A 17321-nucleotide genomic window follows, 5' to 3' on the forward strand; every position below is an offset into this window, starting at 1 on the left:
AGTACCTGACGTGGGCCTTCGGTGGCAGGAAAGAGTGGGCATCCCTCCTGCCAATTTTCTTTTCAGAGAGGTGGGGTATGGCATGGCAGGAGGAAGTGGGCATTCCTCCTGCCATTTTCCCTGGCAGAGGAGGGTGGCAGTTCGTGGTACCAGTTCATCAGGAAGAGCCATCATCAGGGAGGGGGGTGCTTTTTTTTTTTTTTTTAAATGGGACAGATATTGTGCAAGCGTAACATGCACAGCACCTGTGCTCATTAAAAGAAAATAAAAGGCTTCCTGCCCTGAACAGTTGAGTCGCAGGAGGCTGCTTTTTGGGGCTTCCCCTGCCTCTCATCTGTTTGGGCTTCCTTTGCCAGCTCTGCACATGTGTGAGAGTCGCTATCACAGCAATCATTGGACGGAGTTGGGGATTACAACGAACATCCAAGTGAATCATTTTGAAGTAGCCTTTTTAGAGCATCAATAGCTCTTTCTGAATTGACCAAAAAAATCAGATCAGTGCAGATCCACACAGTCTTACTGATCTTCTTAGTGCATCTAAGCTTCAGTCTCTTCATTTTTGTTTTTGTAACAGATGTTGAAACATTCTCTCCTGACTGAAAAAGTCTTCTCTTCTGTTTTTTTACTTTTATTTTAGCTTATATTTAGAACTTCTCTTCTTAGGGGGTTGTACCGTATATTCTCAAATATAAGATGAGATTTTGGGGCTAAAGAAATGGCCCAAAAATGGGGGTCTCGTTTTATATTCGGGTCAGCACCCACCCACCCTCCTCCCAGAATTCTTGCAGGCCTCTGCTGGCCTGCAATTGGACCTTGTGGGCCAGGACAGGAGGGATCCCTCCCATCTCCTGTCCCGGCCAACTCTGACAATTGTTTACCTCCCCCATCTACCTCTTTGAATCCCTGGTGGTCCAGCTGTATAACGGGCTGGAACGATCTTTCTGCGCTGCCCCACGCTGAGCCCCTCTGAATGACTGCTGCAAGTTCTTGTGGTCCAGTGATGTACTGGGCAGGAGTGAGCTTTTTGCAGTCCTGCTTAGCGCTGAGCTGCTTGCTGAATGACTGCCACCAGTTGTCGCGGGACTCGTGAGAACTGGCAGCAGCTATTCAGGGAGCGGCTCAGGGTCAAGCAGGACCGCAGAAAGCTTGATCATGCTTGGTACACCGCTGGGCCACGAGAACTTGAGGCGGTCATTCAGGGAGGGGCTCAGCACCGATCCTTAAGGTACCTCCACTACTCACCTTTCCTTCCTCTGAGCAAATTCCATTAACTACCACCCTCTGACATCTGTCCATCAACTAGTTTCTAATCCAATGAGAAACTGTCAAATGCATTGCTGAAATCTAAGTAAATTATATATAACACATTTCCTTGATCTAATTCTCTGGGTCACCCAGTCAAAGAATTCAATCAGATTCATTTGGCACAATTTACCTTTAGTAAAGCCAAGTTGTCCTGAATCTTGTAACCCATTGGTTTCTAGGAATTTTACTATCCTCTCCTTCAGCAACACTTCCATTATTTTTCCAATAACTGAACTGAGGCTTACCAGCCTGTAGTTTCCCACTTCATCTCTGCGACTATTTTTGTGAACCACTCCCATCTCTAGGGATTTATTGAACAAATTTTTAAGGGGAGCTGCCAGAACCTCTCTGAGCTCCCTCAATATCCTGAGATGGATCCCGTCTGGTCCCATGGCTTTGTCTACCTTTAATTTTTCAAGTTGTTCATAAACACTTCATTTCGTGAACAGTGCAGTATCCACTCCATTCTCACAGAACATAATACAGAACAGAAGCATTTGTTTAGCACGTTTGCTTTTTCCTAATCACTCTCCAAAGTGGTTCATAGCTTCCTTAAGTCTCGCAATTCCGTTTTTTAACTTCCTCCTTTCACTAATATACTGAAAAAAAAATGTTGTCTCCCTTTTTTATATTTCTAGCTATTTGTTCTTCAGCGCTCACCAGACGTCTCTCTTGGCTTCTTTCATTTTCATCCAGTATTCTGTTTTGTCCTCCTCTTCTTGAATATTTTTATATTTCACAAATGCCAACTCTTTTACCTTTATTTTCTCCGCCACTAGTTTGGAGAACCATATCGGTTTCCTTTTTCTCTTGTTTTTATTTATTTTCCTCACATAAAGGTCGGTAGCCATTTTTATTGCTGCTTTCAGTTTGGACCACTGTTCACTTCCCTTATGTCTTCCCATCCTATTAGCTCTTTCTTCACATGCTCCTCCATTTTACTGAAGTCCACACATTTGAAATCCAGGACTTTGAGTTTTGTGTGGCTGCCTTCCGCTTTAGTTGTTATATCAAACCAAACCATTTGATGATCACTGCCACCCAGGTGGGCACCCACTCAGACATTAGAGACATTTTCCACATTTGTGAGCATCAGATCGAGTATCAATTTTTCCCTTGTAGGTTCCATTACCATTTGTCTGAGCAGAACTCCTTGAAGGGCATCCATTATCTCTCTACTTCTTTTTGATTCCACAGATGGAACTTTCCAATTCAAATCCAGCAGGTTGAAATCACCCAGCAACAGTACCTCTCCTTTCTTCCCTAGCTTTTGGATATCTGCAATAAGATCTTTATCAATTTGCTACATTTGAGTTGGAGATCTATAGACAACACCCACATAGATAGAAGTTCCATCTTCTCTTTTCAAAGCTATCCATATCGCTTCAGTGTAGGAGAGATTACTTCTCGAGCTGCAGAGCTCTTGAATGATGCTTATCATGTATAGCAAAGCTCAGCATACAGTCAGTGCAGAAGAGGTTTTTTGGGCTCCCAGAACTTTGGCAAGGGAGAGAACAAGGCAGGAACACTGAAACTGTTAAGCCAGAGCTGCTCTCTGGTTTAGGTCTCTGGCATTAGGCTCGAGTCATAGGCCTCAGGAACAGACATATGTGTCACAGAAGGCACAGCCATAGAGATCAGCAAGCCATAGAGCAGAGTGGAACCAAACAGAACTTTGGGACCTCTGGGAATGCTTCTTTATACACTGTGGTTCTAGGGCTTCTTAGAAGATGAGATATTCTCCATACCTTCTGTTCTGACTCTTGACCTGAACTTCTTCAGAAATATCTCCTTCACATCACCTTAGGGGGATTTCCAGGATACTCAGCTCCTTGCTAATAGCACCCAGAACATTTAAGTACCATCGTGGCTGGCGAGTCATCTTGCCCCCTCAGTGTAGGCTCTTGCAAGGGGTTGTTATGCAATTTCCAGTCCTTATTGCATTAGCTCAGTAAGCCATAGATAAGGCCTGTAAGGAGCAGATGCAGGCCAAAGGTCGTCCCTGCTTCAGATATAGATTATTAATTTTACAGGAGATGTATTCAGCTCTATGTAAAATCTATAGGCATGGTTTAACCCTTACAAAAACAGATTTTGGGGAACAGAGTGGCAGGTCGGTAACAAGTGGAATTATAGTAAAAGCAAACAATGGAAAGCTACTATATTCAAAGCCATAGATCTGCGTGAGAATACAAGGTTATCTGATAGAATAAGAAAAATATACGGTGCACTTCGACCCCTCACTACAAGCAATGAGGGCTGCAAATATAACACAGAAAACGAGATTTCTGGGATCTGTAATAGTATACTACCTGGAATCAAATGGACTACAACATGGCTTTGTCTCAAGGAGATTTGTATCTCAAGGAGGCAGTGCATGGAAATCCATCTCATACATTTTCATTGTGGATATCCTGAAAACCTGACCTGCTTGTGGCTCTCGAGAACCCGAATTGCCTACCCCTGCACTAGAGGAAAGAAGGGATAGAGGAGATATGATACAGGCATTTAAATATTTAGTGTACTAATCTACAAACAAACCTCTTCCAGAGATGGAGAAAAGGTAGCACTGAAAGATATAAGATCAGATTGTGGGGTGGTAGAATCAGGAGGAGTGTCAGGAAATGCTTTTTCACAGAGAGGGTAGATGCCTGCGTTGCCCTCCCTGAAGAAGTGATAGAGGTAAAAACAGTGACGGAGTTCAAAAATGTGTGGGATAGACCACAGGATCCTTGAATAAAAAGAGGACAGTATTGATACAAAACTCTACAGATCAAGAACTATAACTTAATTTATGATGAGCAGGAGTGTACAGCAGTGAAGCCGATGTGGGAAGGACTTCTACGGTCTGAGTCCAGTATATGGAAAGAAGGCTCAACATAGGCTGGAGTTAACTTGGATGGCAACTACAGTCATGGGGCAGTGTGCCAGATGCTGGGTGGACTTCTACAGCTGAGTCCCGTATGCGGCAATATGGATCAGGAGCAAGAATGCACATTTTTACCACGTTCATATAGTCAGAGTGCACATCTCGGGGGAGAGAGGAAAACATCTATCTTATAGTGGATATTAGCAAGTAAAATTAATAATTACTGGATTGTTGGTATAACATTGCCACAAAAATGAATGTGATTGTTGGGTGGACTGAATGGACCACACAGGTCTTTATCTGGTATCATTTGCTGTTACTTTGTTACGTCAGTACTTGGTCACTTGATCAGGCAAAGCGCTGACATACAGATCGATGGGCTAACTGCCACTTTCACTGTCAGTCTTAGAAGGAAAAAAGTACAACAATCAGCAGGTACACTGTCAAAACACAGTAAGGAAAAGTAACCACTACAAGCAGTAAGGGCTGCAAATATAGGGCTATATTCACTAAGGTTACTTTTGCTGGGCGATCCATGGCCAAGTCTTCCTGGGCGATTGATTCACTAAGCCTCCTCATGCAAATTAATGCAGTTGGAGGCACGCCCACAGCGACTGCACAGATCTCCGTGGCTTTTGCTGTTTGACTTTCGCGAGCCCGTGGTTTTAACTGACGGGTTTAAAGCAGGGCTGCACTGCGGCGTGTTCTGGAACAGAACTCGCCGTAGTGCAGCCCCGCTTTAAGACTGCTCTCTCAGGATAGGTTCAGGTCTGCATAAGTCTAGCTGTATGAAGATTAGCTGCCAGCAATCTCCTCCCGATGGAGATGTCCTACTTTCACAGGCTCAAAAAAGAGCCCAAAAACTCGGTGGCAGAGAGCAGGAGAGTCCTTCCCCGCAGTGCAAGCCAGGAGAGTCGGGGAGGCAGAGAGCGGGGAAGTATTACTTCAGGGCTGCAGGGCTGGGATTTCAGGGTGGCAAAGAGCAGGACTGTCGTCAAGGATGTGAGCAACTAGTCCTCAGCAGTCGCTTGTTTTTGGATCAGCCAGTCCAATCGATGTTCCTTCTTGAGCATAGTGAATTGCTGCCTACTTTGCATGCTGTTTCCCCTCATTTGCATGCGCGGATCAGGATTGGATCGGGAGGAAGGTTAGTGAATCGGCTCGGGGTTACAAACTGGTCGGGACACGATCGGTGGGCTTAGTGAATCTAGCCCCTTGTGCAGAAGGCAAGACTTCCAAGATCTGTGTGCTTATGACAGAGGCCTGCAAATTCTTGAGTGGAGTAGAATGAGTAAAAGTGAATTGATTGCTTACTGTTTCAAAAAGTACAAAGCTTGGGGAACATTCCATGAATTTACAAGATAATATCTTTAAAACAAATAGGCAAAAATATTTTTTTCATTCTACGAATAGGCTCTGGAACTTGTTGCTAGAGGATGTGGTAAAAGTAGTTAACGTATCTGGGCTTTAAAAAAAAGGTTTGTACAAGTTCTTAAAGGAAAATATAACAAACTGATACTAAGGTAGACACAAGGAAGGCTACTACATCTCTTGATGTCTGTAGCTTGCATTCTTGCGATTTTTTTTTCAGTTACTTGTGACCTATGTTTGCCACTGTTGGAAGCAGAAAAGTGAGTTAGATGGATCTTCAGTCTGACTGAGTATGGCAATTCTTACGGTCTTGTGTTCTGCTGACCGTGGAGAATAACTATTACAGATAAGGAAGTTTGCTATCTCTAAACAATAAGAAAAAACCTGAACAAATGCATTTGGAAGGGATTTGTGGAGAAAAATAACACACTTATTTTGGTGATTTGGCAGTGTTGAGTTCATTTGTGAGACCTCAAGTAGTATATATTGCAGGTGCGGACCCCAAATGGCCGCAATTGTCATGGCCACAAAAAGCAGTTTCATATTGATTAATTTGTACTGTGGACAGCATCTCCTGAGAAGATTGAAACAGGGAAGGAATAAAAATTAAAGTCGAAGTGAGTAAATAAAAAAGTCAAAGGAGTGAAGCAGGAAGACTGTTCTTATGTAGATATGCTAGGTGCTTGTATAGATTAAAATAAACAGTTGAGCTCTCACAGCTGTCTGTCTAAGTTGTCAAGATTGAATTCTGCCTACTTATAATAGGTTTACTTGGACAGTAAAAGGTGATATAGGGCTGGATGCAGTTTTGGACAATCAGCAACTTCCTTAGGCTCCTCCCTAAGGAAGTTCCTGATTGGCTCTGGTGCCTCAGGCCCCTCCCAAGGGAGGAGCCCTAGGTGCTTGAGCCAGTCAAGGCCTTAGGCTTCTCCCCATGCATCACATGATACACCGGGGTGGGGCCTAAGGTTCTGATTGTGTCGCTGGAGCCCAGAGGAGCAGGAGGGACTGAACACCCCTCCTGATCTCAACTTTCAGGTACCGGGGGACGTCTGGTGGCAGGAGGGAGTTGGCATCCCTCCTGCCATATCTAAGTTGGGGGGAGGGTTCAGCGGGGGTGCCGATGGCAGGAGGAAGTGGGCATCCCTCATGCTATTTTTGCGCAGGGGAGGTGGAAGCGTCTAGTGGCAGAAAGGACTGGGCATTTCTCCTGCCATTTTGTGGGGGTTGGGGGGAGGTGGCGCTGTCGGGGGCAGAAAGCTTTATTTTTCTTTATTGGCAAGATATCAGTGCCATTTTTTTAAAAAATGAAAAAAAACAAAACAGGCAGACCTGTCACTAACACAGTTATCGACAGATCTATAACAATTGGGTTTTAGGATAGTAAAATCCGATTCAAAATAGACAAGCAATTGTTAGTGAATCAATTGCTTGGCTATTTTGCATGGATGGATCAGATCGGGTAGGAGTTCGGGCAGCAGTTTAGTGAATCGGGTAAGGGTCGGGGAATGATCACAAAACCAGTAAAACTGGTTTGGCGATCGTCATTACAGGATTGGTAGGTTTAGTGAATCTATCTGCCTATTTTTAATAAGTTCCAATTGGCCTTAATTACCAATAATAGCTGTTATGTGGTGTTAATTGATACTAATTGTCACTAATTTGCAGTTACATGTGTAATGTCTCTTAGGCACTATTCTATAAACTATCTGAATCTATAATGTGCAGCTATAATAGTGCATGCATTTTGGTGGATCAGCAGTTGCACATGTTAGGCGTGACCATTTACACCAGCCTTTGACATGGTATAAGGGTTTGTACCTAAGGTTAGATACATACATGCAGACTTATGTTCCATTCTTACAGTATAACAGCAAGTTCGCACGCAATTGCTGTTACAGAATTGGCATTTAGCACCGATTGGTTTTGTGCCTAATTTTTGGCACACTTACTTGAATCTACTCCTATATATCTTTCAAAATTTAAATATTTTATAGCCCACTACTGCTGGCATTGAAGAATGAGTTCAGATATCCTAAGCAGCATATTCTATCAGTAGGAGTGCCTAGGGCTACTTCATTTGCCATGATCTGCTCTTTATTTGGTAAAAGAAATAAAAAAGCTTTGTTTCTCGTTGTAGCTTTTTTTTTTTTAATTTGGATTCTTTTAAACTGTTTGGTAGCTCATTACAAAATATGCTAATGAAGCCCAAGCTAGTTGCAAAATGTTCATTCAACCTCAGAAATAGAAAATGCAAATACGGCCTAATGTGTAAAGAGAGAGCTGTATGGTAGAAGAGGACCTTTTTCACTGTGTGTGACCTTTGAGAACTTACCCTAGCTCCCTGTTTCAGTTGTAATTAGGTAATAAGAACCTTATTGCCCTTTCCCTCATCTGCCAGTGATCTAAAGTTGTATAAAAAATGTTTTCCACCTCAATGATTTAACTAGATGTTTCTGAAGTATTAATTTGCAAACGACATTGGGATTCTGTGCAGATGAGTGCTATGTATATAATGCAGAAACAATATTATTATTATTGTTGTTTTTAACAGATGTTTTTTGAAGATCACATCGACGATGCCAAATACTGTGGCCATTTGTATGGCCTTGGCTCTGGTTCATCCTATGTACAGAATGGCACAGGGAATGCCTACGAAGAGGAAGCCAACAAGCAGTCATGACAGGAAAGGGGAAACAATTTTCTTCTTGAGCTACGCAAGCTTCTATGTACATTTTTTTTATCTCCAGTTGAATCATATGGACAATAAGGGTTTTTTTCCTTTCTCTGTGCATATTTTTTCTGCCTTTTTCTCATTATATGAGGATTCATTCATATTCCAGATTCCAGTTTTCAGGTAAAACGGTTTCTGGGGGGTTAAAATTGATCTTCTCTTTAACCCGTCTGTAAATCAACTTATATCGGAGCAGTGTGGCAGAGAAAAAGAGAAAGCCCAATCATAGTAAATGTTCGCTGAAACTTACCCTACTTGGTTTTAGTTTTTTTTTTCTCCCAAAAGCTAAATGCTATCAGATACCTTCTCCCTTTCAGGATTACTTCTTGCAGGAGTTTTAGCTATTCAAGATTGTGGACCATCAGTTTTGCACTTTAGAGAGTACCTGCAGTTCTCTGTTTTATCTGAAATTTTGATTTTCCTGCTCTTAGCTTGAGACAGAAATCTGCCATCTTTAGCAACATCACACAGTATTGTTTTGGACCTTTGGATCGATGACATGTTCTCAGCAGCAATCTTTGTTCAAGCAAAACGCACAAAAAAATGAAGATCTTTGCAACTGCTTTGGCTTCACTTTTGGTTAATTTCTGTGTATGCATCATCTTCTGCTTGGTAAGCCAAAACATACAACTGCACCCTGTGAACACATTTGCAATCCAGTTTTACACACTGCTGGATGATCTGTGTGACTTCTTGTATTCTTGCCTTCTACCGGAAAGTCTGGTACCATTAGAAACCACAGAGGTTCTAAATCTATTGTCTTTCCACGATCTAGTTCTTAACTTTTATTCCAGTAATGTTTACCCAAAAATGTTTTGTTTATTTTATATACTCTTATTTATTATGTGCTTAAATTGGTAATTGCACAAGTAAATTTAGTTACGATGACAACCCAAAGGTAGTAATTAGTGAGAGGCATTCTCCATTATTGAATTAAATTAGAAAGTGAACGTTCAGCTATGCTTTCGTAGATGCTACAAAGGCAAATGGTACAGTTAATTTGCTGTAGAACAAGAAAACATAATTTGTAACTGATAAAATTACCTGCGGAGTATAATGCAGTTTTCGGAACGGGGCCCTATCTTTGCTATATATTTTATATATTGTCTAAAAGAACAAAGTACTTTTGTAGCCTTACATGTGGAACAGTTGTGCAGAAAGACATTTTGATAATGAATAGCTAATACTCCCCTGAAATGATGGGACACTTGGAGCAGGTGGGTTTTTATCATTGCCACTGGAAATCAGCCTATTAGAAAGTCTTCACCTGTTTACCAATTTAATCTCTGCCTTGTACTGTAGCATTCTTTTTCGTTTCATTGAGTCACAGCTTTTGTAACTATGGTCCTTTTTTAAAAGAAAAGAGAAATTATTTGAAAACCAAAAAACAAAGAGGATATTATTTGTTTTTAAAGCTTTTGTAAATAAAGGCTTGAAAAAGATGTTTTCTTGACCTGTACTATTGGGTATTTTTATTTTGTGGAATCCTTGCAGTATCTTTTTCTCACACTGACTTTTGTCTTCTCTTCATCTGGAGTTCTTGTTGCTTCTTTCTTCATGGAGGTAGGTTGCTGGCACTAGCTGATCTAATTCTGCATGAATGAAGCAGTCCACTATACTTTTTCAATTGTGCACATTGAACAGCTATTTACCGTGTCATTTGTATTCCACTACTTTAAGCCAAGAAGCACTGCTATTAGTGGAAAATTCATTCTAAAAACAGGTAGGGCAGAGTGACAATTCAGGTCAGTCCAATAGTGTAAAGGGTGTCCAAAATGTGGCCCACATGAGATGTATTTGTGCAGCAAGAAAAGAAAAGATTAGTTAGTCACAATTTTAGAAGAGATTTACAGATTTTTTAAAGAGTAATAATTAAGCCTTAATAACTTAAAATAGTTTGTTTCCTGTTTACCTGGATTTCTCAACAAGCATTTTGTTACTGGAGTTCTGTCACCTGTACCTTAACAAGGGGCACATGCTGACTCTAAATCTGAAAACAGTTTTCGTCTATCACATCCTGTTTTTAAGTTATGCATCCGTTTGTGTTTATATTATTTTCGTCATAACACTACCATGAAGCATCGGTATTTTACTGTTTCTGTAACACAATATTGCATTTTAGGACAGCTCATCGATCACATATACCAATAATTTGAAAGTTCATACTAAAAAGTGATTGTGCTGCTTTTTCTACCGGTGAATTTTTATATTTTGTTTGATTTTGTCTAAGATATTATAATTATGAACAGACGAGGTTGTGTTAACCATCCTGATAATTTCTGTTATGTCTGCGGACAATTTACTGCACAAGATCAGCAAAAGAATCTGTTCAGTAGACTTCAAAGTGCTTACAAGCATTATTTTGGCTGTAAAGTTGTCAACCAAGATAAAGCGTGGGCACCTCATATGTGCTGCACTGTCTGCTATTCCGGATTAACACAGTGGTTGAATGGGAAACAGAAGAAGATGCCTTTCACTATACCCATGGTGTGGCGTGAACCAACAAATCATCATCACTCAGACTGTTATTTTTGCATGACAAAAATTGTTGGATTCACAAAGAGGAATAAATAAAAAATTGTCTATCCTCCTTCCACATCTGTAGCACAATGTGCCAAAAGTTCAGATGAAGAATGAGCCTCTTCTGCTGTGAGGAGTTGTATGAACCTGAAGTGGATGAAAAACAACCTCATTTGCTAACTCAAGAAGATCTTAATGATTGACTTCTTCTCACCCAATCTTGATGACATCAGCGATGAGCATGGGGAGAGATTTCATCAAGATATCAAGGTGATGGAAAGTTCAATCCCAGTACGATGGAAGACTATTGGTTCTTGCAAAGAGAGACAAATGTACAGTACAAGTGTAAAAGCAAGTGTCTCTTAACATTTCTGAACATGCTGTCATCACTTTTGTGTGAGTTAAGAGAGGTGTAAATATATGCTATAACATGTCTCCTTATTGTCATCGTGTTTGTTTTCAGAGTAAACTCCTTAACAAAGGTTTGGTGGGACACAGTTCATACTCGCAATATTGTGCCGATATGGCAAACTATCTAAAAAAATCAGCAACGTGTATCTCAGAAACCTGATGTGCTAGCTGAATTTCAATTACAGATCTGAAATCAGCGTCATTAAATTAACCAAGAACACTTCTGAAGTTCTCAGTAGCAAAGAAAAACTTTTTTTTTTTTGTTGATCAGTGTCATGTTCTTCAGAACAAAAAATTGATTTGTCCAGCACACACATAGATTTATTGTCATTTAGCCCACTGTTGAGAAAAGTTGGATGACTGTGGTGTAAAAATGTGGGTAGGAGGAGCAGGCTTCAGCTGTAATAGACCTCTGTCAGGTAATATGAGTGTCTACACTTCATATCTTCAGAAAAAAAAATAATTAGGAGCTGCTGGAGATGGGGAAGATAATTTCTTATCCTAATCAAGGCCCTATTTTTCTTCTCACACTCAAGTAGTAACACCTCATATACATTGCTTGTAAACACCTTCAGTATGGATGGAATCCCTTTATCACATACCAACCTGCAGTTCTAAAAGCATAATCATATGAGACTATGGATACCTATGACTCTTTTGCTATCAAACTACATATATGCCACTCTGATACTACACAAGTCTGCTTGGGTGAAGTGTTTTCCTTTCATTAGATGCATATATTGAGAGATCCTTAGCATAATGGGATGGAGGACTATGGAGATGGTCATAATTAATACATGTACTGCTGATAGCTGGGAGATACATACTGTACAAAAGGTTAACCTGACAGATCCATGAGACCATGAATGACCCTTATTGCATGAGGTCTGTTAGGTATGTTAGGCAGTATTACTGTGCACATTCATATCTGTTTATTGCATAAACTACTACACACATATTAGTTACATAAGAACATAAGAATTGCCACTGCTGAGTCAGACCAGTGGTCCATCATGCCCAGAAGTCCGCTCACGCGGTGGCCCTCTGGTCTAAGCCAGCACCCTAACTGAGACTAGCCCTACCAGCGCACGTTCTTGTTCAGCAGGAACTCGTCTAACTTTGTCTTGAATCCCTGGAGGGTGTTTTCCCCTATAACAGCCTCCGGAAGGGCTTTCCAGCTTTCTACCACTCTCTGGGTGAAGAAGAACTTCCTTACGTTTGTACGGAATCTATCCCCTTTCAACTTTAGAGAGTGCCCTCTTGTTCTCCCTACCTTGGAGAGGGTGAACAATCTGTCCTTATCTACTAAGTCTATCCCCTTCAGTACCTTGAATGTTTCGATCATGTCCCCTCTCAATCTCCTCTGTTCGAGAGAGAAGAGGAGGCCCAGTTTCTCTAATCTTTCGCTGTACATCATTTCTTTTATAACATATACATCACCACCAAATCACTACACAATCTTTCATCATAAGAAAGCATATAGCAATATGTAATAAGCACAAGAAACATGAAAAATACCAAATTGATTTAACAAAATCAAAAGCATTAAACATTCATTTGGGCCTCTTTGCCACAGGCTTCATTTCAGAATCATGGAAAGGGATTCCCTTTCATGGGGGCTACTGTGGGGTCCCTATTTTTCTGATATTCTTTCAACCTGAGGTACAGCATGCCATGCTGAGGCTGCAAAAAAATAGGAAAACATCTCTTAACATGTTTAAAAGGATAATTCCAAAGAATTTTGTGGAAGGAAATAGCAGTTTACCCATGGAAAAAGTCACACTGAAAATTGTCCCATTACTTCAGGTAAAAATAATTGCAGTGTGGGCAGGGTCAATATTAGAAATACAAGGTAGGTCATGGGTATAGTATAGTATACTGTAACTATGGGTCTGCAAGCATGGCATCAAAAGGAAACCCTGTGAAAATTTAGCAAGGGGACAACAGGTCCAACATATACCTAAATTTACATTTGTTTTGAAGCAAGTATAAAATGCACCTATAGGAAACCCTTAGTGGGAGAGAGGGAAAGGATTTGATATACTATCTTTCTATGGTACAATGGTGTAAATATTATTTGCATGTATTTTCAAAGTTAAAACCCCATATGTATTTTCTCTCCCGCACCTGTTTAATACTGAACTCCAAGCTGATACTTCTGCACATACGGTGACATTTTTGACGATTGGAAATAAACTGTAAGATGATTTATGTTTAATCCTGAGTTTCCAGGCCTATGAAGAGAACAGGCTTCTATATATGTTTCTTTGGAAAATTCCATTGAATGAGTTTTGCTTTGCTTTTACACTGTGGCTTGGCTGTGCTCATACTATACAATAACAAACCACATAGTATGTATAGTGTATTACATTTTCTTGGCATCAGTTTGTCTGTCACAAGTATACAGTTCTGGTTTTCAAGAGTCATGTGCACACATCTTGTTTTAGAATATTCTTGAGGTTGTTACAGACAGTAACATCTAAAAACAGATTAATCTCTACTCTTAGGCTTTCATTGCTGGTATCATAATTGTTGTCCTTCTCCATAGTAACTTAGTACATGATGGCAGATAAAGACCCGAATCGTCCATCCAGCCTGCCCAACCGTACATGCTCCATAAATTAATTATTTAGTTTAAATGGTCCTTTTTCTTAGATATTTCTGGGCCAGAAACCCAGAGCCCTGCCCGGTAGTATGCTTAAGTTCCATCTACTGGAATGTCCATCAAAATTCACTCCAGCCCATCGAAGCCCATCCTTGACTGAATGTCCATATATGGGACACAGGCCGTGCAAGCCTGCCCAGTACTGGCCTTAGTGACTTCAATGTATACCCATTATTTTCTGATTAGAGATCCTCTGTGTTCATCCCACGCTTGTTTGAACTCTGTCACCATTTTCTTCACCACTTCCCTCGGGAGCGCATTCCATGCATCAACCACCCTCTCCTTAAAGAAGAATTTCCTAATATTAATCTTGAATATACCACCCCTGAACCTCTGGTTTTACCATTTTCCTTCTTTGGAATAAATTTTGTTCTACATTAATACCTTTCAAATATTTGAACATCTGAATCATATCTCCCCTATCCCTCCTTTCCTCTAGGGCAGCGATGGCGAACCTATGGCACGCGTGCCAGCTGTGGCACGCGAAGGCCTTGCAGCTGGCACGCGGGAAGGTCCGCAATTAAGATATGCGGCGCGGCGGGAGGCGAGTGTGCCAGTGTCTGCTTTGCAGCTCACCTGGCAACAGGGCCGGACTGGCCATTGGGAGGACCGGGCATTGTCCCGGTGGGCCGCGGCCCATCCTCCTGTGCTGGCTGCAGTCCTGTGAGTGGATGTTTAGCCTGCCTGTCTTCCCCTTAGTATCCTATGAGCCAGGCAGTGTGGGGGGAGGAAGAGAAGCTTCACACTGAGTCTGTCACAGGAACTCAGTGAGGCTGTAGTGTGACTCCACATGTGACATCTGTAATCAGGAACAGTTCCTAGTGCTCCCATGCTAGAGAGGTGAGGATATGGGGGGATGTTAATGTGTCTAATAATGTGCTCCTCTGTAAAAACCTCTGTATCTTCCATGGGGGACATGCTAAATTTGAGGAAATAAAAAAGCTGCTTATGATGATTGCATAGAGAAGTTCAGTAAGCTGAGAGGAGGGCTGGGCTCTCTGTGAACAACCAACACACTAATCCTCTGCGCTGTACCTTATGGAAAACTCAATATAGCAAAAAACAGTAAAGTGTATATGTGGTCCTTCACAGTGCTTTTGTAAACATCATAATAAAATAACAAAGGCTCCAATAATGAAAAATAAAAGTCCTTTTCCCATACACTCAGGTCACCTCTTAATTAGTTGTTATTGTGATGAATCCAATGTTGTATAGTCATTAATGCGATTAATCCAGTTTGCAGGTCATTTTATTTGGGGAATCGCAGTCACTTCTTATTAGTGGCTGGCCATGCTTCTCAAGTGTGCTTCTGCATTTTAGCCCTGCCCCTGGACTTCAATGGGCGGGGCCTGCGTGAGGTCATGTGATTGGGCTGCTCAACCTAAAATGCCCGGGCCTATTTTTTGTCCCAGTCCCTGCCTGGCAATGTTCCTCGAGGCTGCCTGAACCGCCGCGGGGCTGTGAGACAGTATATTTTTTGACCAAAACGGATGTCTACAATTAGTAAAATTCCCCAATCACATATTTTTTTATGGGGACGGATTTGTATACAGCACTTCATTAGATTTTTTTTTATTATACAAATTTTATCTTTTTGTAGACTTGAAGTCTTGAACAAAGAAAATGAGTACAGCAAAAAAAGCAAAAACAGATAGTGGAAGACCATTCCAAGAGGCCTGGACAGAGACATATGGAGTGATTGAACGCAGTGGGAAAGCATTGTATATTATGTGTAATGAAAGTGTTGTGTCTCGCACATCAAGTGTCAAACGTCACTTTGAGACCAACCATAACAGTGTTGCTGAACTTGGTTTAGCTCAAAGAAAAGAGTTCCTTGTAGGAAAATTAAAGAAATATCACTCCCAGTCTCTTAGTTTTAGCAACTATCTTTCAAAAACTAATCATCTTACAGTTGCCAGCTTTCAAATTTCACTGTGCATGGCAAAACATGGTAAGCCCCTCTCTGATGGAGATTTTATCAAAAAGGCAATTTTGGCTGGGAGTAATTCACTCTTCCATGATTTCCAAAACAAGGATAAAATTGTGCAGCGCACCTCTGAGATGCCGCTAAGCAGAAATACTGCAAAAGATAGGGTTCTGCGAATGGCTGCTGATGTTAGTCAACAGCTTACTTGCGACTTACAAAAAGCACCCTTCTACTCCATGTGCTTGGATGAAAGTACAGATATTACTAACCATGCAAGACTAGCGCTCATTTTGCGTTATGCTACTGGTGACATCATGAGAGAAGAGCTGGTAAAACTGCTGTCTTTGCCTGGAAGAACACAAGGGATAGATATCCACAATGCTGTGATGGAGGCTTTTTCATCACTAGGCATAAGTCCAGAAAAAGTGGTTTCAGTTACTAGCGATGGAGCACCTAGCATGGTGGGGACAACATCAGGATTCATTCATTTCTTTGCTAAGGAAGCAAAACATCCACTGATTCAATTTCACTGCATAATACATCAAGAGGCTCTCTGCGCCAAAGAAAGCAGCAAAAAACTTGACGATGTCCTCAAAGATGTAACAAAAATGGTGAACTTCATCATGGCGCGTGCTCTTAATTTTCGACAATTTCAAGCCCTTCTTGATGAGGTTCAAGCACAATATAACACTTTACTGATGTACAATAATGTCCGGTGGCTGAGCAGAGGACGAGTGTTAGAGAGATTTGTGGCCTGCTTGGAAGAAGTTAGGCTATTTATGAACGAAAAGGGGGAAGACTATCCTCAACTCACCAACATGGCCTGGCTTACCAACCTCATGTTCTTTACAGATTTTACTAACCACTTTAATGCACTAAACAAAAAATTACAAGGCATGGGAAAAACAGCAGAAAGCATGTTTAGTGACATCAAAGCTTTTGAGAGAAAATTGCATGTTTTTGAAAAAGACCTTGAGAGTGGACAGCTAAAATATTTTCCTAACCTAAAAATACATTTGGATAATTCTACAACATTTGTGGACAGTCATAAAAAACACCAGGAAATCCACAAAACATATTCCACCATTGTAGCCGAAGCAAAGGAGAATTTTAGTAAAAGATTTTCTCAGTTCCGTAAGATGGAGACAACCCTTTCATTTATAACTTCCCCAGAAAAGTCCACATTTGAAGATCTTGATCTTTCCTGCTTACAGTGGTTGGATATTCAAAATTTGGAAATGGAGCTACTGGAATTTCAAGAAAGCTCTATCTGGAAAAGTAAATTCAATGACCTGCGTGCAGCTCTTGAACGTATTGAGTGTGAAAGGGTGACAAATGAAATCACTGCTAGCAGTTCTGAAAATGAAATCCTAAAAGCGTGGAATTCTCTGCCAGACAATTTTAAGTCCATGAAAGCACTTGGGATTGCTCTTCTTACTTTGGGTCATCCTATGCTTGTGAGCAGCTGTTTTCGGCTTTGAATCATATAAAATCTGTTGCTAGAAACAGATTAACGGAT

General features: G+C 41.0%; 1 protein-coding gene across 5 annotated transcripts in view; it reads left to right on the forward strand.

Annotated features, from left to right (window-relative positions):
- Nucleotides 1-9738, forward strand: part of CNOT7 (CCR4-NOT transcription complex subunit 7) — a 129346-nt gene extending 119608 nt beyond the window's left edge. For 3 of the 5 annotated variants that reach the window (XM_033944346.1, XM_033944319.1, XM_033944337.1), the window contains one exon: nucleotides 8100-9738. In XM_033944346.1, the coding sequence (XP_033800237.1) occupies nucleotides 8100-8228 (129 nt within the window). In that variant the 3' untranslated portion in view covers nucleotides 8229-9738. The remainder of the gene's footprint in view (nucleotides 1-8099) is intronic. The other 2 variants (XM_033944355.1, XM_033944328.1) reach the window with 1 other exon arrangement.
- The last annotated feature ends 7583 nt before the right edge of the window (nucleotides 9739-17321 follow it).

Source organism: Geotrypetes seraphini, chromosome 1 (genome assembly GCF_902459505.1).
Source record: "Geotrypetes seraphini chromosome 1, aGeoSer1.1, whole genome shotgun sequence".
Classification (NCBI taxonomy): Eukaryota; Metazoa; Chordata; class Amphibia; order Gymnophiona; family Dermophiidae; genus Geotrypetes; species Geotrypetes seraphini.